The sequence below is a fragment of the Orcinus orca genome, chromosome 1, assembly GCF_937001465.1.
Source record: "Orcinus orca chromosome 1, mOrcOrc1.1, whole genome shotgun sequence".
NCBI lineage: Eukaryota > Metazoa > Chordata > Mammalia > Artiodactyla > Delphinidae > Orcinus > Orcinus orca.
In genome coordinates this window covers 109,572,765-109,598,366 of record NC_064559.1, presented here as the reverse complement: position 1 = coordinate 109,598,366, position 25,602 = coordinate 109,572,765, and the positions used below count along the sequence as shown (strand labels likewise).

General features: G+C 43.0%; 1 protein-coding gene and 1 pseudogene across 30 annotated transcripts in view; both read left to right on the top strand.

The window, feature by feature from the left end:
- Nucleotides 1-7,192, top strand: LOC101281115 (WW domain binding protein 1-like; annotated as a pseudogene).
- A 2,689-nt stretch (nucleotides 7,193-9,881) lies between these two features.
- Nucleotides 9,882-25,602, top strand: part of TTF2 (transcription termination factor 2) — a 56,709-nt gene continuing 40,988 nt past the window's right edge. For all 30 annotated transcript variants that reach the window (XM_049710084.1, XM_049710094.1, XM_049710086.1 and 27 more), the window contains exons 1-7: nucleotides 9,882-9,955; nucleotides 10,035-10,137; nucleotides 12,488-12,574; nucleotides 22,106-22,172; nucleotides 22,988-23,989; nucleotides 24,302-24,416; nucleotides 24,756-24,938. In XM_049710084.1, the coding sequence (XP_049566041.1) occupies nucleotides 9,928-9,955; nucleotides 10,035-10,137; nucleotides 12,488-12,574; nucleotides 22,106-22,172; nucleotides 22,988-23,989; nucleotides 24,302-24,416; nucleotides 24,756-24,938 (1,585 nt within the window). In that variant the 5' untranslated portion in view covers nucleotides 9,882-9,927. The remainder of the gene's footprint in view (nucleotides 9,956-10,034; nucleotides 10,138-12,487; nucleotides 12,575-22,105; nucleotides 22,173-22,987; nucleotides 23,990-24,301; nucleotides 24,417-24,755; nucleotides 24,939-25,602) is intronic.

Genomic DNA, 25,602 nt, shown 5'->3' with positions numbered 1-25,602 from the left:
AGGGAAGAGGAGGCGGGGGAGGGGATGGAGAGGAGAAGCCTCCTGGGTGGCGTGACGCACCTGCTCCTCCAGGCGCTGCCCAGCCCCCTGTCAGCCAGGGCTGAACCCCCGCAGGATAAGGAAACCTGCGTGGGTCCCAACAATCAAAGCTACATCTGTGACACAGGACACTGCTGTGGACAGTCTCAGTGCTGCAGCTACTACTATGAATTCTGGTGGTTCTGGCTCGTGTGGACCATCATCATCCTCCTGAGCTGCTGCTGCGTGTGCCACCACCGCCGAGCCAAGCACCGCCGTCAGGCCTGACAGCGGCAACATGAAATCCACCTGATCGCCTACCGGGAAGCCCACCATTACTCAGCGCTGCCGTTTTATTTCAGGTTTTTGCCAAACTATTTACTACCTCCTTATGAGGAAGTGGTGAACCGACCTCCGACTCCTGCCCCACCATACAGTGCCTTCCAGCTCCAGCAGCAGCTGCCTGCACAGTGTGGCCCTACAGGCGGCAGCCCCCGGGGCACCGACCCCAGGGGCTCCCAGGGGGCTCAGAGCAGCCCTTCGCCCGGGCCCAGCAGGCAGCACGCGACCCCCGAGCATCGCTGACCCTGAGCCCTCCAACATGCCAGCAGACTCAGCAGCCGCCAAAGCCCCTGGGATGGAGCCCAGCGGCTCTGTGGCCGGCCTGGGGGAGGTGGACCCTGGGGCCTTCCTGGACAAGGATTCCGAATGTAAGGAGGAGCTGCTGAAAGAGTACAGCTCCGAGCAGGGCGGCGCCCTCCCTGACAGCAAAGACAAGACGCCCGGCAGACGTCGCCGCTTCACAGGTGACTCGGGCATCGAGGTGTGTGTGTGCAACTGGGGCCACCATGATGACGACCTCAAAGAGTTCAGCGCGCTCATCGACGATGCTCTGGACGGGCCCCTGGACTTCTGCGACAGCTGCCACGTGCGGCCCCCGGGCGACGAGGAGGAAGGGCTCCGCCAGCCCTCCGAGGAGCAGGCCCGGGAGCCCGGGCACCCTCACCTGCCGCGGCTGCCTGCCTGCCTGCTGCTGAACACCATCAACGAGCAGGACTCCCCAAACTCCCGGAGCAGCAGCTCCCCAAGCTAGAGCAGGCCCTGCCTGTGCCCGAGAACTTGGCGACGCAACCAGGGTAGGGGAGAACCATGAGAGGAGCATTAAGTTGACTGTATTCCTTTTTTTTTTTCCCTCTGCTCCTGCGTTTTCCTGCATCTCCAGGTACAGTTTGGGGTGTGGGTGCCTCGCCCCCCATAGATACAGTGTCACGGAGGGCCGAGAAGTTGTCCTGTGACTCATTCCTCATACCCCACCCCGTCCCCCTTTACCTCTTTTCAAGTCACGTGTCACTACCTGCTTGGGTCAGAGAGATGTGCGTTTCAGAAGCCCCCAAGGAGGGTATGAGACTGTGCCCTGAGGTGACTCTTGGTGATGGAGTGGATTCATGTCCTGGTGTGAGTTGATGAGAACCTCGCCGCGTCTCAGTCTGAGAGAGGTGGCAGGTCTCAGCCCTGGGTGAAGCCCCAGTGGTCCGGGGATTGTCGCCCCTCGCTGCCAGTGTCTCCGGAGCCGGAATTGGGCTCCTCCTGTGGGAGGATGAGAGCTGACCGGCAGTTGCGTGGCGGGTTGGTAAAGGGCTTTTGCTCTCAAATTCCAGGTGATGAGATCAAAGTGGCACGATGCCACTGGAGGGGCCCCTTCCCAGCAGGTCCTGGCTGGCTGCAGACTGGTTCAAGTGTGGAAGATTACACCTGCCTTCTCTTTGTTTTTTTTTCTTTTTTTAAAAAAACAACAACAAAAGCGAGCTGAAAATAAGAACTTGACCAGTGGGCAGGCAAGAATTCTGTTTTAGAAAAGGAAAATTGGTGGCTTTTTCCCAACTGGGCCTTCAAAGAGTCCTGACTACAGTTGAGCCAGAAGGAGATGTTTTGTGTGCAGGCTTGGCTGGGGGCTATCTCTGGAACTTCTGCGGGTGAGCAGAAGGCCCTGCAATGTGGCAGTGGGTAGAGGTGCAGCTTACCGCATCTCTGCCCTTTGATCTGTGTCCACAGGTGACCAGTACCCTCCCCCATCCCAAGAACACATCTGCCAGCCTTCATGTCTCACTGTTCTCTACGAACAAATGAGGAAGCTGTGGGTCCTGAGAAAGGGCGGTTCCGCAGCCTGACTCTCACACAGTATTTTCTCTTGATTCTGAGTAAGTTGTTTTGTTTATTTGTTTGTTTTTTCAAACTGACCATTTGGAAAAAATGCCTTGGTTATCTGTGGTTTTCGTGTCCTTTCCCTGCTCTGCCCCGCCTTGAGTGGGGTAACTAATTTTGTAGCCTATGTAAAGTGTCTAAGTGGCCCAGGTAGGAGGGTGAAGGCAGCCATCCTGAAGGACCACAGGATCCTTATTACTGTAGTTTGGCTTCAAAAACCAGTTGAGCTTTGACAGGAATAATCTGAATGGAGGAAGCAAACTGCCGAAACTAACATTCCCTGTCCAGCCCTGTTCATATGAAGAGTTTGGTTCTTCCCCCACTCTTGAACGATGACATTCAGACTAGGCATTGATGTTATGGTAAGAAAGGAAGGTGTATATATATATATATATGTGTGTGTGTGTGTATATATATATATGTATATATATGAATACACATGTATATATGTGTATATATATATATGTATATATACACATACACATAATATAGACAAATCCAAGGCTGTGAGGTGAACGAGTGTCTGAGTTTGGAGTCCACAAAACCAAAATCCATGTTGAACAAAGTGCAGTCCGTATACAGTGACTTTTTGGATAACCTGTGTGTGTCTGTTGCGTGTGAGCCCGCAGCCCTGTTTTCCTGTGACTACACTTTGAACGGCAGCCTCTCTGCTCACGTTACCCACGCGTTTGGAGCAGGCGCAGCCCTCTCAAGGTAATTTCTTTTACGCATTTACTGTTTGCTGAGCAAATATCTGTGCACTTGGGTGTACTCAGCAGCGCTGTCGGTGGCAGTCCCCACGTTTGCCAGAGATCCTGTGCTCCAAGTAGAGGTTTTACTCTACCCATCACTGCAATTTGCACATTGCTCCGTGGACACTCGGAGGCCTGTGTTCTGCTCCCTGTAAACAGAAACGTACTCTGAGCCTATCTGCCTCCCTCAGCTGCTCCTGGCCCTCGGCCTCAGCCCCCAGGGGTGTCCACAACAGCTCGGGACAGAAGGCCAAGGTGGAACCTCAGACAGAAGCTGGACTGGATCTTCAGTGTCCAGCTCGGACTGGCTGTGGCTCAGACGTCAGCCCTGCCCAGAATTGCCAGGAGGGTTTGGCGGCCACCATAGTGTCGTAGGGCTTACCTCCCTCTGCTGAGGTCCAGCGCGTGGCTGTATGTGGCGAGAGTGGGCAGGAGTGTGCCAGCAGCCCTCAGATGCCTTTCCTGCCACTTTTTTTTGTTTTGTTTTTATCCCAAACAACTCACTGAAGTGTCTCAAAGGAGATCAAGTTTTACCAAAATGAACCCTGCTTGAGTTAACTGGTTGAAGGGATGGATTCTGGCCCTCTCAGGATTCCTTCTCGTCAGAGTGGGGAACTGGCCCACGTGTTTACTGCTGGGTTTACTGCAGCATCCAATGCGAAAGGCACGAGAAGAAGAAAACGCAGCCGTTGGAGCTGGGCTCGAGTCCAGCGTCACAGTCTGGTCTCTGCTACATGAGGCTGCCCTGCGTGATGAAAGACGGAAGTAGGGAGCTGAAGGACTCGGGAGGGGGCCGGGGAGATTTGAGGGAGTCTGGTGTTCCAGGTGAACGAGAAGAAAGGGGTTGGTCGAGGGTTTGGTGCTACAGTCGGAAGATTTGCAAATGCTAACACATTCCCCTGTGAGGCACATCACCCTTTGTCAAGTTATTGCGAATATGTATTTTAAGCAATAAGATTCAGCTGGTCAGATTTTTCTGGGCAGTCTCGGTGATGCATTTCCTGTGCTGTGATTGTTCTGAACACAGGGTGGCTCTAACCACTGTGAGAAGCCCAAATAAAATCGATCCCCGAAAAAAAGAAAACAGAAGCAGACTCACAGATATAGAGAACAAACTAGGAGTTACCAGTGGAAAGAGGGAAGGGGGGAGGGGCAATATAGGGGTAGGGGAGTAAGAGGTACAAACTATTAGGTATAAAATAAGCTACAAGGACATGCTGTACAACACAGGGAATAGAGCCAATATTTTATAATTACTATAAATAGAGTATAACCTTTAAAAATTGTGAATCACTATATTGTACACCTATAATTTGTATAATATTATTATACATCAACTATACTTCAATTAAAAAGAGTTAATAGTTTGTTGTTAAAAACATTTTTCAGGGCTTCCCTGGTGGCGCAGTGGTTGAGAGTCTGCCTGCCGATGCAGGGGACACGGGTTCGTGCCCCGGTCCGGGAAGATCCCACATGCCGCGGAGCAGCTGGGCCCGTGAGCCATGGCCGCTGAGCCTGCGCGTCCGGAGCCTGTGCTCCACAATGGGAGAGGCCACAACAGTGAGAGGCCCGCGTACCACAAAAAAAAAAAAAACATTTTTCAAAAGACTATAATTATATATGCAATTCTATTACTTAACATTCTACAAACATTAACATTATACATTAATATTTCTTTGATCTCCTTGAGTTAATAACAATTAATGTCAATTTTGCTTAGGTTTTAGTTTAGGTTTCATACAAACCTTTAAAGGAAAAAGGCTTTCAAGACCATTATGAAAGAGGAAGATGGTGGCTAATAAGCTCATGAAGAGGAGCTCAACATCAATAGTCATTAGGAAATGCACATTAAAACCAAGCTGAGATAACACTTCACAGCTGCTACAATGACTATAATAAAAAAGACAGACAATAACAAGTGTTGGTAAGGATGTGGAGAACCTGGAACCTTTATATGTTGCTCTTGGGAATGTAAAATGGTACAGTCACTTTGGAAAACAGCTGGAAACTCCTTAAAAATTGACACATAATCTTACCACCTGACCAGCAATTCCTCTTAAGGTATCTATCCAAGAGAAATGAAAAAAAAAAAGTCTATATAAAGACTCGTTAATGTTCGTAACAACATGATTCCTAATAAACCCCAAGGGAAAACAATCCAAGTATAATGGAATACCATTCAGCAATAAAATGGTTGAAACACTGATATACACTACAACACGGATGAACCTCAAAACATTATGTTAAATGAAAGGGGACAGAGGCAATGGACTACATATTGTATACTCCATTTATAAGATATGTCCCAAAAGGCATACTTATAAATACAGAAGGCAGATCGGTGGTGGCCTTGGTGCTGGGGGTGTTAGTGGGAACTGACTACATACAGATTTGAGGGAAGTTTTGGGGGGTGATGGAAATGTTCTAAAACTAGATTGGGGTGATGGTTGCACAACTTTATAAATTTACTAAAAAAGTATTGAATCGTACACTTACCAGAAAAGAAAAGTGGATGAAGGAGGGCCTGATTTCAACCATTTTGGGGATAATATTTTAAGACCAGTGACATTTGGAACGTAATATAAAATATGGTACAACAAAAGAATTTGTAAAATCTTTTCAATTTTCCAATTATAACCAGATTTGTCTTTACTATATTCTCATCCTGACTGTGCCTTTATCAAAGTTTAAAATGGTCATATATTTGAAAGGCACAAAATAAAATGAAATCGAATTACCATTACATATCATTAAATAAAAAGAATGAAAACAGCAGAAAAGGTGGACCTTGTGTTTGGCTTTTGTGTTAATATGCTGCTACCTAGTGATCATTTATAAAATGGCAGGACTTGGTTTTTTTTTTTTTGGCTTGGATTTGTTGAGCCACGTCTATATAACAGAAATATCTGAATGCTTGGCTATGTGTAGGTTAAATATCTAAATGAATCACTGAATAATTTATGCTTCCTAAAAATACTGTAGTGGCGAGAACTGGATTGGGAGTCCCCCCAAAATGGCTTCCAGTCCCTGATCTGTCCAGTGTCAGCTTTCTGACTTTGAGCCAGGAATAGATTCATCTTCTGGTTCCAAAGTTCAAGGAGAGGCTCTGTAAGGAAGTGGCTAATAGCATGGCCTTGGGGCAAGCTCCTTAACTAAACTTTGGTGTCCTATTTTTTAAAATGGGGATAGAAGAATACCCACTTCCAGGGTACCTGTGAGAACTACATGTAAGAATGCGTGTAAAAGCACTTATCTCAAAATATACCTCAGAAGTTAGGCTACAGTGATGTTTCCCTATAGTAATAATGTGGCTCAAAAAATCCTTTATCTACTGTTTAAAATTAGTTACCACTCCCCACCCCAAAGCAATTAACAAAAACCCAGAAGGATATAAATTCGAAATATACTTAGATTATCAGCTAATTGGAAAAACATATTCGGACAATTTCATTTTTTAAAATAATGAGTAAAGGTAAAGGCTGCATAGAACTTGGAATTTTACAAATAACTTGAAATTTGGACTTGCTGATTATTTTAAAACAATCCAGACAGTGACAGGGATGTCAAGGGGTGACTTCTAGCTGGTACTCTCACCACCAGTGTCTTATGGATGCCTGTCACGTTTAATATATGCCAGCCAGCACAATTCTGACCAGATAAAATACAACTGTTTCATTTCCGCAAGAATTAAAATGAGCGTTTGCTCCACTCTGGATTTTATTCCACAAGTCAGTGAACCATGCTGCTTAAGGATGAATACCATCTAAAACTAAAGGGTTTCTACTATTTACTCCTTCATCCATTAATTTCCTTAGGATGTCAGAACATCTAGGTGATTGAGCTTAGGTTTTATTTTCCATGCAGATGTTTTGGCATTGCTTATACAGTGTATCTTTGTCTTTAACAGCTTTATTGAAGGATAATTTAGACACCATCGAATTCACCTATTTAAAGTGTACAGTGCCCTGAGTCTTGTGAAATGTATATAGTTGTGCAGCCATTACTACGATCCAGTTTTTGAACAGTTCCATCACATACTTTACGTTTAACCAGCCCCATACAGAAAGAATTCATTGGCTCATTAACCTGTGGATTTAAACTATCTAGCTCTAGGACCTAGCCTAGCCATTCATTCTGAATCAATCAAGTTTTAAAGAAAAACAAACTCAAAGTCTCAACTTTACTCAAAATAGGGGTCCATAAAGCACATCGTGTCCAAAGGGCTCTCCAAGAGTCTACAGGCTAATTACGGATATAAATTAAAAATAAGTTAATATATACACAGTAATGTATGTAGTTTGAAAAGTGTATATTGTATAATTCACTATAGTTTATGGCCACCTTTCACAAAAAAATTTGTTTGTATTTTCACTCTTATAAATATGATTAAGTGGGACAAACTGTCCAGAGCTTAAACATTTTGTTCTAGCATATCCCAAATTTATGGGAGAAATATTTCCCCTTTCTGTGATTTGGCTGTGAACACTTTCATGGGGTTGGACCTGATACTGGCTTGAATACTTGCAGAGGAAGAGCTTCTTCCTCAATGGGATATTTAAGAGGCCCCAATTTTGTCTTATTTGTTTCAAAAAGACATTATTCAATAAATAATTAAATTATCATGCCCCTTTTCCTGCAAATCCAGTATTCATGGTCCTCTTCTCTTAATACAGCATTAAAAATGTGCATAAAAAACTCTCAATGCAAGAATTACAATCTGGGAATAATGAAAATGCCTCTATTTATTTGTTTGTTTTTTGCTCCTTTCCTGTCTCTACGTTTATCTATAGGTGTTTCAGAAGGGATAGTTATGTATAAACTAACTCCACTTTGCTTCCAGACACATCTTTATCTAGTCCTACAGAGTTTACTGCTAACTCCACTCAACTTGACATTTAAATACTATTTTACATTGTTATTTAAGTGTTCAGTATGTGCTAGTTCTGTCTCCTCCAAATACTGAGCAAGCTCTTTGTGGTTAGAATAGTCATCTTAGGGCTTTCCTGGTGGCGCAGTGGTTGAGAGTCCGCCTGCCGATGCAGAGGACGCGGGTTCGTGCCCCGGTCCGGGAGGATCCCATGTGCCGTGGAGCAGCTGGGCCTGTGAGCCATGGCCGCTGAGCCTGCGCGTCCGGAGCCTGTGCTCCGCAACGGGAGAGGCCACAACAGTGAGAGGCCCGCGTACCGCAAAAAAAAAAAAAGAAAAAGAAAAAGAAAAAAGTCATCTTAAACTTTGTGTATGAATAAATGAATTGTATATTTCTCAAGCACGTGGTCCACATTGGGCACAAAAAATGCTAATAAGGGCTCATTTAATTAATAAATGATAACTTGGGGCTTCCCTGGTGGCGCAGTGGTTAAGAATCCGCCTGCCAGTGCAGGTGACATGGGTTCGATTCATGGTCCGAGAACATTCCACATGCCACGGAGCAACTAAGCCCGTGCGCCACAACTACTGAGCCTGCGCTTCTAGAGCCCGTGCTCCGCAACAAGAGAAGCCGGCTCACCACAACGAAGAGTAGCCCCCGCTCGCCGAAACTAGAGAAAGCCCGCGTGCAGCAACGAAGACCCAACGCAGCCATAAATAGATAAATAAATAAAATCTATTAAAAAAATAAATAAATGATACCTCAGGTTTGTCTCCCCCCCTCTGGAACCCCTAGGACATTTACATTTATCATTTAGCCCAGATTTCCTAGAATTTGCAATTTCCTGTCCTACGGTCTCCATAAGTACAGTTGCACACACCATATGTCTGGACATATGGTCCTCAGTAGTTGTAAGACGAAGCCATCTTTCTTGCAGTAAGTCTCTGATTTCTATTTCTCCCTTTTTGTTGACTAAGAGATCTGATTACGATTTCAAATAGTCCCCTTTCTTTTAACTTCACCCTCTATTTTTAATATTACAAAAAGCATACTAGTAGAAAAAGTCTGACAATACAAAGTGTGCAAAATAAAACTCCCTTTCACCAAAGACAATCTATTTCTCCTGTTGTTTCCACTTTGAAACATTTCTAACTCAGGTCTCCTACACCGAGCGCCTAGAGAACATTGAGTACACAGAGGAGGCGGCTGCGCTGTCCGCTGGGCACCCGTCGGCAGACGGCCCACTCGCTAATTCTCTGACCTCGGGTGAGTCACTCAAACGTCTATGAGTGTCGGGGGTCCTTAAAATGCTGCGCATGTCACCAGGTTGTCAAGAGAGATATGTATGGGTTAGCGCTTTGTGTTGTGTAGCCCTAGTCTTTATGCCGGCTTTACGATAGATTTGCCAGTTCATCCTGCAGCTTTAAAGGACGCCCCATCAGCCCTCACTCGCGCCCCGCCCCTCGCCCCTAAATTGCAAATCCAGTGCCTCCTCCTGCGGTGGCCGCTTCTCAGGGTCTCCTCCCCTCCCCAGTGACCCCTCGCGGAGGCAGAGCGCCCACTAGCGCCAGGCCCCGTCTCGCAGATGACCGCGAAGCTCCAGGCGCTCTTGGCTTCCGGGAGAAGGCAGCTTTCTTTGCAGAGGAGTTTGTAACGTCTGCTTCCTTTAGGGCCACCTCTAGATGTTAAATGAATATACGCTAGAGTAGTCCCGCTCACTGTCCCGTTCTTTCGTCTTCCAAGACCTGCAAAACAAAGCTTCCCTCGGCCCGGAAGCCCTGCCAGACCCCAAGCCTCCCTCTAGCACCAGCCACGCCCCACCAACCAGACCAGGTTCCCCCCTCCGCCCCTTCGCCTCATTTTTGATTTCGGCGCGCCGCGAGCCTAGCTTGGAGGTGAGCACACTCCCCGTCTGATTGACTGATTGTAGCTAGGGTGGGTGGGGCTAAGGCCGCGGCGGTGAATTATGGGGGTTAAGACTACAGGAGGTGGGTGACAATTGGTTCCTGAATGAGGAGGGCGGAGTAAAAGGCGGAAGCAGGCGTTGGGGGTGGGGGTGATTTCGGGGAAGAGGAAAGAAGTAGTGGGATGGACGTGGTTGGGTGTCCACGGCACGGTAGGAGGTCAGGGTGGTAGGGTCCTTCGGGGTCTGTCAGCCTAGCGTGGCGTAATCATTGTCGACCTTCTCTCCTCAGGGACCTTATGTTTTCTGAAGACTGGCGTCCGAGATGGCCCGAATAAAGGAAAGAGCTTCTACGTGTGCCCGGCGGACACATGCAGCTTCGTGCGGGCCACCGAGTAGGTCTCGAGCTGGGCACGGTTCCCTGCGACTGCGCGTGGCCTCCCAGGAGGAGTCTCCGGCTCCCCGCTTCCCACAAGGACTAGGAGAGCTGGGACCCCTGGTCTGCGGAGCCAGGGCCCTTTAAGTAGTTGGTAATCCCAGGAAAGCGTGGCATGTTAGGGACACGCTCCGCCACTGCTTCCTGTGTGACCCAAGGCTGGTTACTTTCCCTCTCTGGGCCGCCAATTCCCTCCCTTATAACATGGAGGATTGGCTACATCTGGATCCTTCTGGTCCTTTTCAGTTCTGGGTTTCTGTTCACCAGTCAGGCCTTGACCCTCCCTTCTCCTGCTTGAACATTACCCCCTTCCCATTTAAGTGAGGCATACAGGCATAGCAGAAATTAACTGGTGCCAGCTTTGCACTAGTTTTAGGCCGAACTGGTTTTTATTTATTTATTTTAAAAATTTTATTTATTTATTTATTTTTGTTTGCATTGGGTCCTCGTTGCTGCACGCTGGTTTTCTCTAGTTGGGGAGAACGGGGGCTACTCTTCGTTGCGGTGCGCAGGCTTCTCATTGCGATGGTTTCTCTTGTTGTGGAGCACAGGCTCTAGGCACGTGGGCTTCAGTAGTTGTGGTGCATAGGCTCCGTAGCTGTGGCGCATAGGCTCAGTAGTTGTGGCTCGTGGGCTCTAGAGCACAGGCTCAGTACTTGTGGTGCATGGGCTTAGTTGCTCCGCAGGATGTGGGATCTTGGCGGACTAGGGCTCGAACCGGTGTCCCCTGCATTGGCAGGCAGATTCTTAACCACTGCGCCACCAGGGAGGCCCTCCAACTGGTTTTTAAATGTTTGAAGTTAGAACACTCTGGTAGTCAGATTAACAGCCCCCTTTAAAAATAGTATTCTCTGCATTTAAGTGGTGAGATTGATATTCCAAAGAAACAAATTACTTTAGGGATTAAAGCTGAAAGAAACATCAGAAATCCTGAAATAAACATCAGAAATCTGATTCAGCAGTCTAATTTTTTACGAAGGTGAAAGCTGAGACCCAGAAATACTAAGCATCTTCTTTGAAGTGAGGAAAGTTAATACTGTTCTCATAAAGTGTTGTTAATGTTTTCACAGTACCAAGTGTCCACAGTTTCTATGTGAAATTTTAAACTGTCACATCATTATGCATTTTTCCTGCTTTCTACTTAACTTGGTTTAGAAAAGGTATTTTTCTACATATGTAAGGCACATAATGGATATCAATACTAGAAAATAAAGTATTTTTTCAACACATACATTAACTTCTCATGTTTCCCCCAAATGATTTAGATGATTTGTGTTTTTGTTATGCTTTGAAACTAAGTTGAAGATTTTTACCCTTTTTCAGATTTAGAAAATAAATTTTTAGAGAAAATATTTTCTTAGCCTTCTAATAAGTTTTTACATTTGAAAAAATTACTGGGATCCAATTTAATTAAATACAAAGTGACTCTGTTTAAATCAGTGTTAAATCTTTAGAAGGGACCAAAAAAAATACTCAAGCTATCAACACCATATCATTATGGCAGAGTTTACTGTTTAATTTCTGATATCTATATGGAGCTTCTTAGGTTCAGTACCTAGCTCAAGTTTCATGAGACATGAAAGCACATTCAGATTTGTAGGAGTTAAACATTAATAGAAGCATAAGATTTGGTTTTAAGTGAAGAGAAAAATGTCCTTATATAGCTTACCATTTATAAGAACATATTGCTATACAAACTAGTACAATAATATTTGATATGAAGACGGTTATTTGATAAATTCGACCTCTTTGGAATGCACCAGAATATAAGCAAAAAGACAAAGAAAATGTCACAGGTCATGTGAGACAACTTTAGATCTTCACTCTCAAATGTTATACATAAATTCTTTCATAGTAAGAAGTTGGAAGGGAGGAGTTGAACTTATGCCAACCAAGCATGAAGCAAATTAGTAGAGTGTGTTTGCAGAGTTGGCATGTGAACAACACTGAGTGACAGCAAACAGGTTATCAGGAAAAAGGATGATGGAAGAACCTGGGGAAAATTCACAGCTTGGAGGTATCGCAGTATAGTGGTCACATAGCACAGTATCATTTTAAACTTGAGTCCTCAGGAAAAAGATAGGTATATTTACTGTCATATTTTATTTGGGGGCATGAGAAGAGATGAAAGCTGTGGGCCCTTTCCCCAGAGGAATGCACATAGACATAAAAGTGTGGGGGATTTACAAACCCAGTAAAGGTCATACATGGACCCTTAAGTTTAAAACCCATATTCTGGATTTAATTTTAGGATATTGACCTCTGTTCTTTGCCTCCTAAAACAAAATTTCAATTTTTTTTCCCTCTAGCATTCCTGTTTCTCATTGTTTATTGCATGAGGACTTTGCGGTAGAGCTTCAGGGTCTGTTTCTATCACAGGGCGAGAAAGAATACAGGTAAGTGTCTAAAAGGAACAGCTAAGTGTATTTTTGTTTTGCTTGGCCTGGTGGGGTTACAGTCAGGTGTTTTCCTAGGATTGACTATTCTTTAAAAGTCATTAAAAAACAAACGGTATTTCTATATATATTGAATACTTTTTGGGCTGTCACTTCCTGACTTCTGAGCTACTGGTTAATGTAAGAAGCCTGACTTCCGGTTAATTTCTGGATAAACTGCTCTCCCTCCCTCCCTCTCCAGCTCTCAAGTAGCGAATTTAACATCAGCCCACCAATGGTCATTAACTTGTACTAACTCGTCAACTTTCTCATTCTGGTAGTACAACGAGGTAATGTGTAAAAATGTCTAATGTATGTTAAGTACTCAATAAATGCTAGTTTCCCTTTTATGGGAACTCAGAGAAAGGGCAGAGAAGTCTATATAGGTGGCAGATATTTGTCATGAGTATTGAAAAATAAGTAGGAATTCGCTAGGGGCAAAAAAGAGGTCATATTTAACAGATCAGTATCCTGCATTAGTGTACAGGGGCATGAAGTAATTGCAAGCATTTGGTTCAGTAGTTAGCATATATTTGAGTGGAGACTTCAGAAGATAAGGCTGGCCAGGAAGGCAGGGGCCAGATGTAATGTTTTTATATGATATTCTGTGCAGTTTGGAATTTATATATTCTAGATCAATATTTCCCCCCAAGTATAGGCATTCAAGTACCATCTTTACAACTTTTACATAACTGAAAACTGCCTGTACTACTGTATTTCTTAACTGAGTTATGCATGCAGTAAGATGCACAGTTCTTTTAAGTGTTCAACCGGTTGAGTTTTGAGAACGGTATATACCCATCCTTATAACCAAGATCCCAGTCAAAATATAGAATATTTATTTCCATTACCCCATTAAGTGCCATTGGATCCCTTCTAGTTAATCCCCCCACCCACTGTAGCCAGTCATTGTTTTGATTCATACTGTATGTATTCTTTTGTATCTGGCTTTTATGTAACAGTATCTGTGAGATTCATCCATGTGGTTGTGTGTATCAGTAATTCATTTTTTTAAAATAAATTTCTTTACTTTTTGGCTGCGTTGGGTCTTCGTTGCTGCGCACGGGCTTTCTCTACTTGTGGCGAGCGGAGGCTGCTCTTCGTTGCGGCGCGCGGGCTTCTCATTGCGGTGGCTTCTCTTTGTTGCAAAGCACGGGCTCTAGGGCATGCAGGCTTCAGTAGTTGTGCTGTGCAGGCTCAGTAGTTGTGGCTCGCGGGCGCTACAGCACAGGCTCAGCAGTTGTGGCACATGGGCTTAGTTGCTCTGCGGCATGTGGGATCTTCCTAGACCAGGGATCGAACCCATGTGTCCTGCATTGGCAGGCGGATTCTTAACCACTGCGCCACCAGGAAAGTCCCCAGTAATTCATTCTTTATTATTGCCCAGTTGAATTCCATTTTATGAATACCATTTTGAATACCATTTATGAAGACCATTTTGTTTCATGTGGTTTTTTGCCATTTCTGTATATCTTCTTTGATGGAGTATCTGTTTAAAATTTTTGCCCATTTTTTAAATTGAAATTTTTAAATGACATAATTGTAGAGTCACAAGCAATTAAAAGAAATATTGACAGTACAGAGAGATCCTCTGTAGACTTTACCTAATGGTAACATTTTGCAAAATTTAGTATAATATCATAACTAGGATATTGATATTTATATTGATAATTCACTGATCTCATTTGTAAAGATAGTTTTAATTGTACTAATTTGTGTGTGTACACATACATTTAGTTCTATACAACTTTATCAAGTGTAGTTTTGTGTATTCACTACAACAGTCAAGATATTGAGTGGTTCCATTACCGGAGGATCCTTCTTGTTGCCCTTTTATAACCACATCCACCTTCCTCGTTTCCCCCTGTTCACCCCTGCCAATCATGAACCTGATCTACAGCTCTAAAATTTTGTCATTTCAGAATGTTACATACATGGAATCATATAGCATGACTTTGGGGGATTTTTGCCTATTTTTAAAATTGAGTTGTCTTTTGTTATTGAGTTGAGAGAGTTCTTTATGTATTCTCTGTAGAAGTCCTTTGGTGGATATATGGATTGTGAATGTTTACTCCCAATCTGTGGCTTTCACTTTCTTGACTCTCTTTTGAGGAGCAGAAGCTTTTCATTTTATGAAGTCCAATTTATCATTTTGTTATGGTTTGTGCTTTTTGTGTTCTCTGAGAAATCTTTGCCTACCTCAAGATCATAAAGTTCTCCAGTGGTTTCTTCTAGAAGTTTTATAGTTTTTTTTTTAATGGCTTTTTTGTTTAGTCTATGCTCTACCTCATATTATCAATAATTTGGGGTACCTCATGAGATTCAAACTGAGGTTCATTTAATTTTTCATATAGTAATGAATGAATGTTATTCAATTGTTTCAGCACCATTTTCCTTTCCCCGTGGAAACTCTTGTCACCTTTGTTGAAAAATCGGTTGACCACCACGTGTGGGTCTGTTTTTGGACTTGCTAAGCTCTTCCATTGATCTATTTGCCTATCCTGACAAGATCAGATAAGGTCGTGTGAATCCAACTTTCCTTTTCAAGATTGGCTATTCTAGGTCCTTTACATTTCCATATAAAATGTAGAATCGACTTTTAAAATTTCCTCAGAAAACTCAGTTGGGATTTCATTGAACCTATATAGATGAGTTTGGGGAGAACTGACATCAATATTGATCTTCCAGTTCATGAGCATGGTATATTATTTATTTATGACTTTTAAAATTTCAGCATTACGGAATAGTTCTCATTATAGAGTACTATACCCTTTTGGTTAAATTTAGTCCGCAGTGTTAATGTTTTTTGACACTGTTGTAAGTGGAATTTTTTTTTTTGGCTGTACCATGCGGTTTGTGGGATCTTAGTTCCCCAACCAGAGATTGAACCCTGGCCATTGGCAGTGAAAGTGCAGAGTCCTAACCACTCGACCGCCATGGAATTCCCTATAAATGGAATTTTTAAAAAATTCACTTTTCTGTTGTTTTTTGCTAGCACAGTGGTGCCAGTAAGCCTCTAGTACGTGAAGTTAGGATGTTCTCCTTTACACACTACTGGGGGCCCTGAATCATACAGAGATATTGTTCTATGTGGTAGGAAGACGCCGAAGAACTTTATTCAATTTACATTAAAAGAAGCACTATGGAAGTTAGATTAGGAAGTGAAGGCAGTGGAGGCACGGAGCCCACTGAACTAATAGTTGCTATTGAATGCCTACTACGTGGCATATTCTTTACCTCTTATCTTCATAGAATCTGCTGTGAGAGGTTTTAATATCCCTGTTGTATAGACAGATGAGGAAACATTTAGAGAGGTTAGAGAAGAAATCTGAGGTACCATGGTTATGATGTGGCATCACTGGGATTTGAGCCTGGGTCTAACCAACTCCAGGCACACCCACCTTCTCTAAGTGAAAGATGGGTTTGGATTGAAGCCCTGGCAGTGGAGTTGGGTGCACTTAGACTGGAGAACACTTGCTGAAATGGATACGGCACGTTTCCTGGTAGGGTGTTTAAGCATGTTTAAGCATGTTCTTTCCTCCATTTACTCAGCTGGGACAGTGGTCATGATAGCCCCGATTTCACTCAGTTGTGAGGGTTCACTGAGGCCGTGTGTGTGGTGCACTTAGTCTGGCGTTCGGCACGTGGTCAGTGCTCAGGAAATGGTTGCCTAGTTGGGTGTATGGATGATGAGTTTACCATTAAGCAAGACAAGGAAGGAAAGGTAACATCAGTAGAGGATGGCTAACACATACAGCTTTGGACTCATTGTGTCTTATGTATGTATGAAACCAGCTAGCAAAGTGAGTGGGCAGCTCCGAAGAAAGGTCTAAGCTGAAGACAGAAGTTTGAGAACTTGTCTCTAATATTCTTCACACTAGGTAGATGAGGCTGAGAGGTGATCATTATTTTAAAAATAGAAAAAGAATGCTTGAATGTATTTCTTTTAGTCCAGATCTAGAACACTTATTAGGAGGTACTTACTAGAGCTTTAAAAAGCTTGTTTTAGGACAAATAAAATACAGTTCTGCAACACTCAACAAATTAAAAACAAAGCAAAAAATCCAACAAGTACCCTGATAGGTGGTACAGGCTGGAAATTTAAAAAGAAATAGGTGATGTGTCTATGGATGATGACTTCCTTAGCAGACAGCAAGGCATTTAGCGAGAACCCCTATACTCTGGAGAACGATGTCAGGGAGTACAGCCTTTCCTTCCCCAAAACTGGGTTTTCTTTTCAGGAACTTAAAGTACTTTACATGCTTGAATTAATACCATTATGTTTAACGCTTAACCTAGCTAGGAGACAGGTGTAGCAGAGTAATGCAGGGGAGGTATAAACCAAAGTAGGACTAAGATGCGCTTTTTTGGTACCTTGGAGTAAAGCCACTTTTGTGTGTAGTTCTCTAACTAAACACCAGATGGTACCACTCACCAGCGTTTGACTGACCCTCAGCCATGAGCATTTTTAATGCCCAGTTTATGGGCATTAAAGAAAACTATGATAGTCCCTCGGTAGAACCAGAGGGAACAACCCTTGCTTTGACGTTAATGATGTGGCACACGTTGATATACAGATGTTGGACATTGTCATCCAGCTCCTGAGTTCATGTTCTCTCCCCTCTCTCTCTCTCTTTTAGCTTTCATTCTCAAGGATATGGGGTCAAAATAGATGGTAATATTCTTTTGTCTGTAGTTGGGTAAAACCAGCCAGTTATTTTAGTTCTTTAAATAACTGGTTGTAGTGGGATGTTCAAAATACTTCATTTTTCATACCACTTGAATCTTTGCATGTCTAGGAAACTCCTTGTATGGTTGGTTACTGGGTAGAATTGACATGCAGGTTATTTAACCCAGTGATGATTACTTAGGCTGATGACAGAGAGGCATTTGGGCATGAACCAGACCCATGCAGAAGGACCTCAGGCCCAGCAACCCATGAAGAACTCCACTCAATAAAGCCAGGACTTTTACTAGGTGCTGTAGAGTGTCGTGCACTGCGCTGTATCATAGAAGTAATCCTTGTGTGGAGAGGATATTAACCCTTTGTAATATGTGTAGAAATTACTTTCGCCAGTTTGCCTTTTTTTTTTGTGGTACGCGGGCCTCTCACTGTTCTGGCCTCTCCCGTTGCGGAGCACAGGCTCCAGACGCGCAGTCTCAGCGGCCATGGCTCACGGGGCCAGCCGCTCCGCGGCACGTGGGATCCTCCAGGACCAGGGCACGAACCCGTGTCCCCTGCATCGGCAGGCGGACTCTCAACCACTGCGCCACCAGGGAAGCCCCCCCAGTTTGCCTTTTGTCTTGTAATTTCAACTATAGTATTTTTACTATATGGAAGTTTAATACTTTTATGTAGTCAAATTACTAAATCCTTTCTCAGCTGCAGGATTTTGTCATTCCCTTTTCACTTTAGGATTACAAAAATATTCATCTCCATTTTTTTCCTAGAACATTTACAGTTTCATTCTTTTTTTTTTTTAAATACATTTGTCTACTTATTTATTTTTGGCTGCGTTGGGTTTTTGTTGCTGCGTGCGGGCTTTCTCTAGTTGTGGTGAGCGGGGGCTACTCTTCGTTGTGGTGCTCAGGCTTCTCATTGTGGTAGCTTCTCGTCGCAGAGCACAGGCTCTAGGCGCTCGGGATTCAGTAGTTGTGGCACACGGGCTCAGTAGTTGTGGCTTACGGGCTCTGGAGCGCAGGCTCTGTAGTTGTTGCACACGGGCTTAGTTGCTCCACGGCATGTGGGATCTTCCAAGACCAGGGCTCGAACCTGTGTCCCCTGCATTGGCAGGTGAATTCTTAACTATTGTGCCACCAGGGAAGTCCTACAGTTTCATTCTTTACATTTTTTGTTCCATCTTGAATTTTTGTGTAAAAGAATGAGGTAGAAATCCAGCTTTATGTTTCTCCATTGCTGCATATATAGATGTGAACCCATATTTCTAAAGTCCCTGTGACGCAGTTGGGATAAGAGACACACGGAGGTTGGTGAGCAGTCCGATCTGCACATTAGAGTGCTATATTGGATGTGTTCAAATGCCAGATGCTTCTGTGACTGTAAGACTAACAGTAGGAGATTAAGGCTGATGAAGGTTACTGAGAAAGTGGAGGAACTGAGACTTGGATTTGGCCTTGAATGACCTCTTGCTGGTTTCTTCATCATTATTGTTCATAACCTATGTCCTGGAAAATAATTAATGAATATACTGTAGAAATTATGCTCTTTTTTCATAGTGGAATCAGTATTTGCTTTCTCTATGAGAATATATTTCCACTGCTTTCTCTGTTGATTTACAATTTAATAAATGTAACAAACTTTTTATCCTAAAAGCAGAGAAGCCCACCCAGATTGATTTTAATAAAAATGTAAGTAGAAGCATTTTTGCACTGTGCCTAGCACATAGTTGATGCTCAGTGTGTGTTGTTTTCTTCCCTCTTTCTTCAAATCTTGCCCTTCTCCTGAAAGTGTTTGAGGTGTGGGCTTTAAAACAGATACTATAAAATATTCTTTCAGTAAATGTTTCAAGTACTTGATACACTTTCAACAACAGCAGGAATTTGTTCTTGACTTATTTTCATAAGTAGTAGTACTCCTTAATAGTAGCCAGTAGTTTGAATTTTCATGCATTCAAGGCATTTCAGAAATTTTCAGAACTATATGTTCAATATAGTATCCTACTGCAGTAAGAAAAATTAGAAACCAATACATGTTTTTTAAAATTGTGAGCTTGAATGGGAAAACTGTGAGTTTGTATGAGAGGGGCTGGTCCTGTTTTCTTTTTAACTTGACGTTTATGGAATACTTGTCCATTTGGGGCTTGTTATCTTTGCTTCTATGTCCAAGTGAAGCATGGCGTTGAGGGGTCATGACCTGCTCAGGGTTTGTTTTTGAGTTAGGACTCAGACTGTTGTGATGACTGTTGTATATCACAGTACTAATTTAAGAAGTTTGAAAAAGAACAAGAAATTAAACGGAAAGAAAGCAGAAAGAAGGAATTAGTGCAGGTAAAACAAATTTAATGAGTTAGAAAGCAGCAAAAAGAGAACTAATAAATAAAACCTAGAAGCTAATTGATGAAGAAAAACAATGAAGGCTCTAATCCACAGTATGAGATATAGATAGTTGCCTACGGATATATTAAAACACATGTGAAATGACATATACAAAAGGTTGTTCGTTGTGATATTGCTTTTAATAGGAAAGAATTGGAAACCAAACTGGCCCCATCAAGAGGGTCTGGTTAAATAAACAATGGAACATCCTTATAGTGGAAAACTGCAGCTGTGTAAAAAACTGTGCAGCTGTAGGGAAAAAAAAAAAAAATATATATATATATATATATATATATATGGAAGTCCTTTATGTATATGTTTTTATAGAAGAATATCCAAGACATTGTTAAGTTTAAAAAAAAAAGCAAGCAAGGTATTTAGTACCTTGAGTAGAGAAGGAAGAAATAAAATATTATATTGATCTGAATATGCATTAAAACCATCTCTGGAAAGGCAAACAAAAAATTAATGAAAATGGTTACTTGGGAGGGATGTGAACGGAACATATGAGGAGGGGGTGCTTTTCACTGCCATTTTACACTTTTTGATTGAGTATATTACCTATTTAAACAATTAAAATATGTTATTTTAAAAGCTCTTATTTAACTGATTACATGTTTTTGAGAAGTCGTTGGGGTAAGGAAAAAATCAGTAGGTTCTGTTTAATTCAGCAATACTTAACTATTATGTACAAAAGGCGAAGCTTAGTTACGAATGAAGAGATCATATATGGTTATAGCCTTCTGGTTGCTGAAAATATAGTTGGGCAGACAGGCAGATACAAGTGTACGACAACTATATACAACAAAAATAGAGAAGCAGTACAATGAATGAACAGGGCAGGGGATGTGCGAAAACCTTGCAAAGGAGGTATGTCTTGAACTAGGTGTGGAGGGACCTGTAGGACTTTGACAGCTGGTGATGGGGTAATGGTGGGCAAATAGGGATAAGGAGGACATCCTTTGGATGGAGGATGGTACACATGCAAAGTCCAGTAGGATGGAGAGTGTGTGGCTTAGTTTGAGGATGGGACAGGGTAGCCATTTCTGGATAGCTGGAGTATAGGTAGTGTTTGTGTGAGCAGGGACTGTCTTGCACTGGGATGCAAGTCTGTATTCAGTCTTTTTTTTCTTAGTGGAAAATTGGAAATATATACAAAATTAGGATAGAATAATACAGCACATGAGCTTCAACAATCACCAATTCATGGCTAATCTTGTTCCATATATACCCTACCCACTCCACCCCCCAACTCCTGCCATATTTGGAAACAGATCCCAGATAATGTCATTTCTTCTGTAAATATTTCAGTGTGTAGCTCTACAAGATATGAACTGTTTTTTTTTAACCAGTTGTATTACAGATTTCTAGTAGATTCATAAATGTTATAAATAGTTTATTTTTTGGTAGTTTTTGTTCATTTGCTTAAGTCAAGATCTAAATAAGGTCCACAGATTGCAGTTGACTGATAGGTTTTTTAAGTCTCTTAAGTAGGTTCCCCCCAATCTTTTTTTCTCCCTTGTGATTTATTTGTTGAAGGAATCAAGTTGTTTATCTTAATAGCATTTCCCACTGTTAAGAGTTTGCAGATTACATCCCCTGGTCTAGTTTTATGTGTTCCTCTGTTGTTTGTATTTCCTGTAAATCGGTAATTGGATCCAAGTTTGACCAGATTCAGGTTAGTTTTTGTTTGTTTTGGTTTGGCTTGTTTTTTTTTTGTTTTTAAATTTATTTTTGGCTGTGTTGGGTCTTTGTTGCTGCGTGCAGGCTTTCTCTAGTTGTGGAGAGCGGGGGCTACTCTTCATTGTAGTGGCTTCTCTTGTTGTGGAGCACAGGATCTAGGCACGCAGGCTTCAGTAGTTGTGGCACGTGGGCTCAGTAATTGTGGCTTGCAGGCTCTAGAGCGCAGGCTCCGTAGTTGTGGCGCACGGGCTTCGTTGCTCCACGGCATGTGGGATCTTCCCGGACCAGGGCTCGAACCTGTGTCCCCTGCCTTGGCAGGCAGATTCTTAACCACTGCGCCACCAGGGAAGTCCGTGGCTTGGTTTTTTTGTTTGTTTGTTTGTTTTTACTTTATGGGAAGTATTATGGCTTCCCATTAGGGACACATAATGTCTGTTTATCTCCTTTTTTCTGATTTTAGCAGTCCTTGCTGATCAGTGTTCCCATGTCAGTTATTCTGTAGAGTTAAAAGAATAAATCTATGAATACCTTCTGGTTACCATGACATCTGTATCCTTTTACTTCTCAGCTCTTATAAATATCCTGTGAGATAAAGATTTTTAAATGTCGTACATATAAGAGTAATTGGTTTCAAGTGACCTTTGAAAGCTGGTATCAAATAATTGTAAGATGTTTTCTTGGGTTAAAACAAATTTATCTCTTGTTTTAATGTATTTTCACAAATTTGATTATTTCTGTTTTATGCTTAATTAGGTTATTCTTCCGATGTGTTAGAAGTAAGGCAGAGGGGAAGCAATGGTGTGGAAATATCCCATGGCAGGTAGGAATTATTCATCTGTTTTCAAACCTGACTATTAAGATTGTTTAATCTGTGGGATCACCTGAAAAGACCCTGCAGTTCAGTATAAACTGGTTTTCATTGTACTGTCTCTGAAAGACAGTTCTTTTCTTTAAGCATGGTAGACCTTGTTGGGACTCTTAATTCAAAGGACCATTTGGGTCTTAAATATAGTTAGTATCCTGCTATTTAAGGAAAAAATTAAATTTACTTGACTAACTTCAGCATGTTTTTATAGACTGATATCTATTTGATGTTGGTATAAGCTGAGTATAATTCATAAGCTTCTAGAATGTGAGAATTAGGAGAGACCCTACAGAAATCCAGTATATGAGGAGCTAGACTCTACAAGGTCATGAAACTTGTTTTTGTAGGGAGATAGCTTGGACTTAAGATTCTGGATTTGCACCGTGAAACCTTCCTAAAGCCAAAATCAAAGCAAGTATAGGGTACTGTTTAGGTTTTGGGAAAAGTTCATCTTGAGAGAATAGTTTTTCATGAAAAGTATACATTGTGGCTATTGCTATTATTAAAACACTTTGACTTGGTCACTACTGTTCCTTGAGGCCTGGAAAAGCAGTGATCACGGACAGAGAAGGAACCAAGCATTGAAAGTACTGTTAAGAAACGAATTCTTTGTGAGTTTGGCAGTCCTTTCTAGAGGGAGAAATGATCCTAGGAACATTCAGAAAAATTGGACTGCTTTTACTGTGTTTCCATTTCCTCTGAAAAAAGGTATTCTAGATGTTAAGTTTGCTTTAATATTTTATATTAAGATTATTTCCTTTGTCTTTTAGGATCCTAATTCCGAAGAACATTCTGTAACCAGTAAGTCTCAGCATGCCTCTGAGATATCTCGTTATCCTTCCAGCCAGCAGAGAAACCCGTTCAAGTTAATTGACAAGAATCAAGAACCATCCCTCCGGAAGCAGTTCATCAAAGGTGAAGATGAGGAAAAGACAGCTCATAAGAAGCAAAGGGAAAAGAGAGATCCACTCCTGGATCAAAAGAAGGAACAGAAGCCTGAATCTAAGTGCTGGATGGAGGAAGATCTCTCATCTGGCCTGGTGGTAAAGGAAAAACAATCGGCTGTTCAAGAGATGCAGCGAGGGGAGAAGACAGAGTTTCGTAGTGCTGCAAAGGAGGTTGAAGGGGTGCACAAAAGAAACCTATTTGAGATGAAATCCAAACAGGTCCGTGGGAATGAGCTGAGAGAACCGTCTGCATCTCAGGAGAAGTCAAATGGTGAGAGGCATTCTCTCCAAAAAGAATCAGAACCTCCAAGGGAAAAGGAAACTAAGCCTTTGCCTGGAATTGTTCACAGTCAACACCCAATAAGCCAGTCCCTGAAAGGGGGACACCTCAGCAAGGAGCACCCCAAGAGCTGGGAGGCTAGAGAAACAAAGGCAAAGAAGGACGCAAGCACGCAGACCCTCCAGAAAAGTCTGCTCCAGGGCCATTTGCAGGCACAGCCGGAGACCCGGGGCACGCCTGCTCCAAAGGGACCGGCTGCTCAGCCTGCACCACTGGCCACAGGGCACCCCCAGGGAGAGATGCGAGACGCCGATACAAGCAGTGGTGACAGTGAGGAAGGTGATGTTGTTTTTTTTTCCTCTAAGCCAGGGAGCCCCTTGCTCTTTGACTTGACTCTAGACTCACAGAAGAAGAAGAACCTTAAATTCCCTGGTCAGAGTGTGCAAAGAAAAATTTCTCCTGACTCAGGCGTTTCCAAGAAGGGAGAACCTTCAGACCCAGAAGCCCAACGTGTGTACCTCACAACACAGCTGAAACAAAAGAAGGTACTACTGACCTGTGTTTTGTTTGTAAGTTTGGAGCATTGCTGTGGGCAGATAAGGGACACCACAAACAAGTTAAATATATTAACGTGAGAAGGGTTTTAGTGGTGAATGTTTAGTTTCTGCCTTTTGCTATGTTTATATTTTCAGGCTTGGTAAGTCACCTGGGTTTAGAAAGAAAAAAGTTTCTGGTTTTCACACATATAGTTAAAAGACCGTGATTTCAGAGTTTTAGCATTTTAGGCTATTTTAATCTGAAACTATCTTTCTAATGACTTGAGAGGAGCGACTCATGTTATAGGATCTGTTTTCCAGAGCACATTGGCATCTGTGAACATCCAGGCTCTTCCAGACAAGGGTCAGAAGTTGTTCAAGCAACTTCAGGAGCTGGAGGATGCGCTGAGTGCCCTGGCCCTCTCCCCAGAGCAAGGTAAAAGGGGTTCTGCCCCCAAACCCGCAGTTTGCATGAACTTCAGGAGACGTTCGAGAGGTGTTTCAATAAAGCATAGGTTGACTCATTCACTTGCTCATCTTGTTATCTGTTACTGAGCTTCCTTTATAAGTTATACCTGTGATTTATAAAAACTTCCTCCTATTTCCTGTGGACTCAAGTCTTTTTCCCATTGTTTAAGAAATGGTTTAAATGCTGTGTTCTCTCAGAAGTCTTCCCCAGCTCATGGCGATCCCACCCTCTCTTGACCTCACCTCATGCGTAGAATTCCTTCACTTTTCTGAAGTGTAATCTGTTCTTCCCTTGTTTTTTGAGCAGGCACTAATGAGAAGAGTAACACTCAAGCACCACAGCAGAGTAACTTCACCAAAACGACCACTGATCCTCCCCACTTGGTGCCTCCCAAACCCCTGCAGGGCCGGGATCTCCAGCCTCTGGGTTGTCTAGGACTGAAGGCTGCCCGCCAGGAGGCTGCTGGAGGGTCTGATCAGTGCTGTGGAGGTGAGATCCGAGGCCCTGGCCCTGGTGGGAACCACTACACGTACGAGTTAAATGCTGCCTCGTAGATACCTTTGTAACCACGAAAAGGGAGAAACCATTCTGAGTTGCCTGTGTGATGAAGCTCGTGATGCTCAGCTAAGCTTATACACAGCATAATTTAGATCTTTGTGAGGGCAGAGACTGTGTCTGCCCTGTTCAGTGACCTTGTTCACGGTCCTTGATCGGTCGGTCTGGTGGTCGGCGTATGGGAGTCATCCAGTAAATGTTTGTGAATGAAAACTTGAGCTCATATCACGATGAGGGAGGCAGGCCAGTAGATATGTTTATAGTCCTTCTGTGTGTGTGTGTGTGTGTGTGTGTGTGTGTGTGTGTGCGCGCGTGCGCGCGTGTGTGCGCATGTGCACTGAGGCAGAGCAGGGGACTATGTGACCATGACCAGTAGACTCAGAGAGCAGCACCACCCAATTTAAATGAGTGTTTCCATCCTGAACTCTGCAGAAAACAATGAATTCAGAAGCACCCGCAGAATGAAGATCCCAGGTAGAGCCTCAACTATGTAATATGATTGGTTGGTTTGCTGACCAGGACACAGGACCTCTAGTGGGCTGGCAGCGAGGAGAAAAGCTAAAGCCAGTTTTCCTCCAACTGAGAACTGCTCGAGATA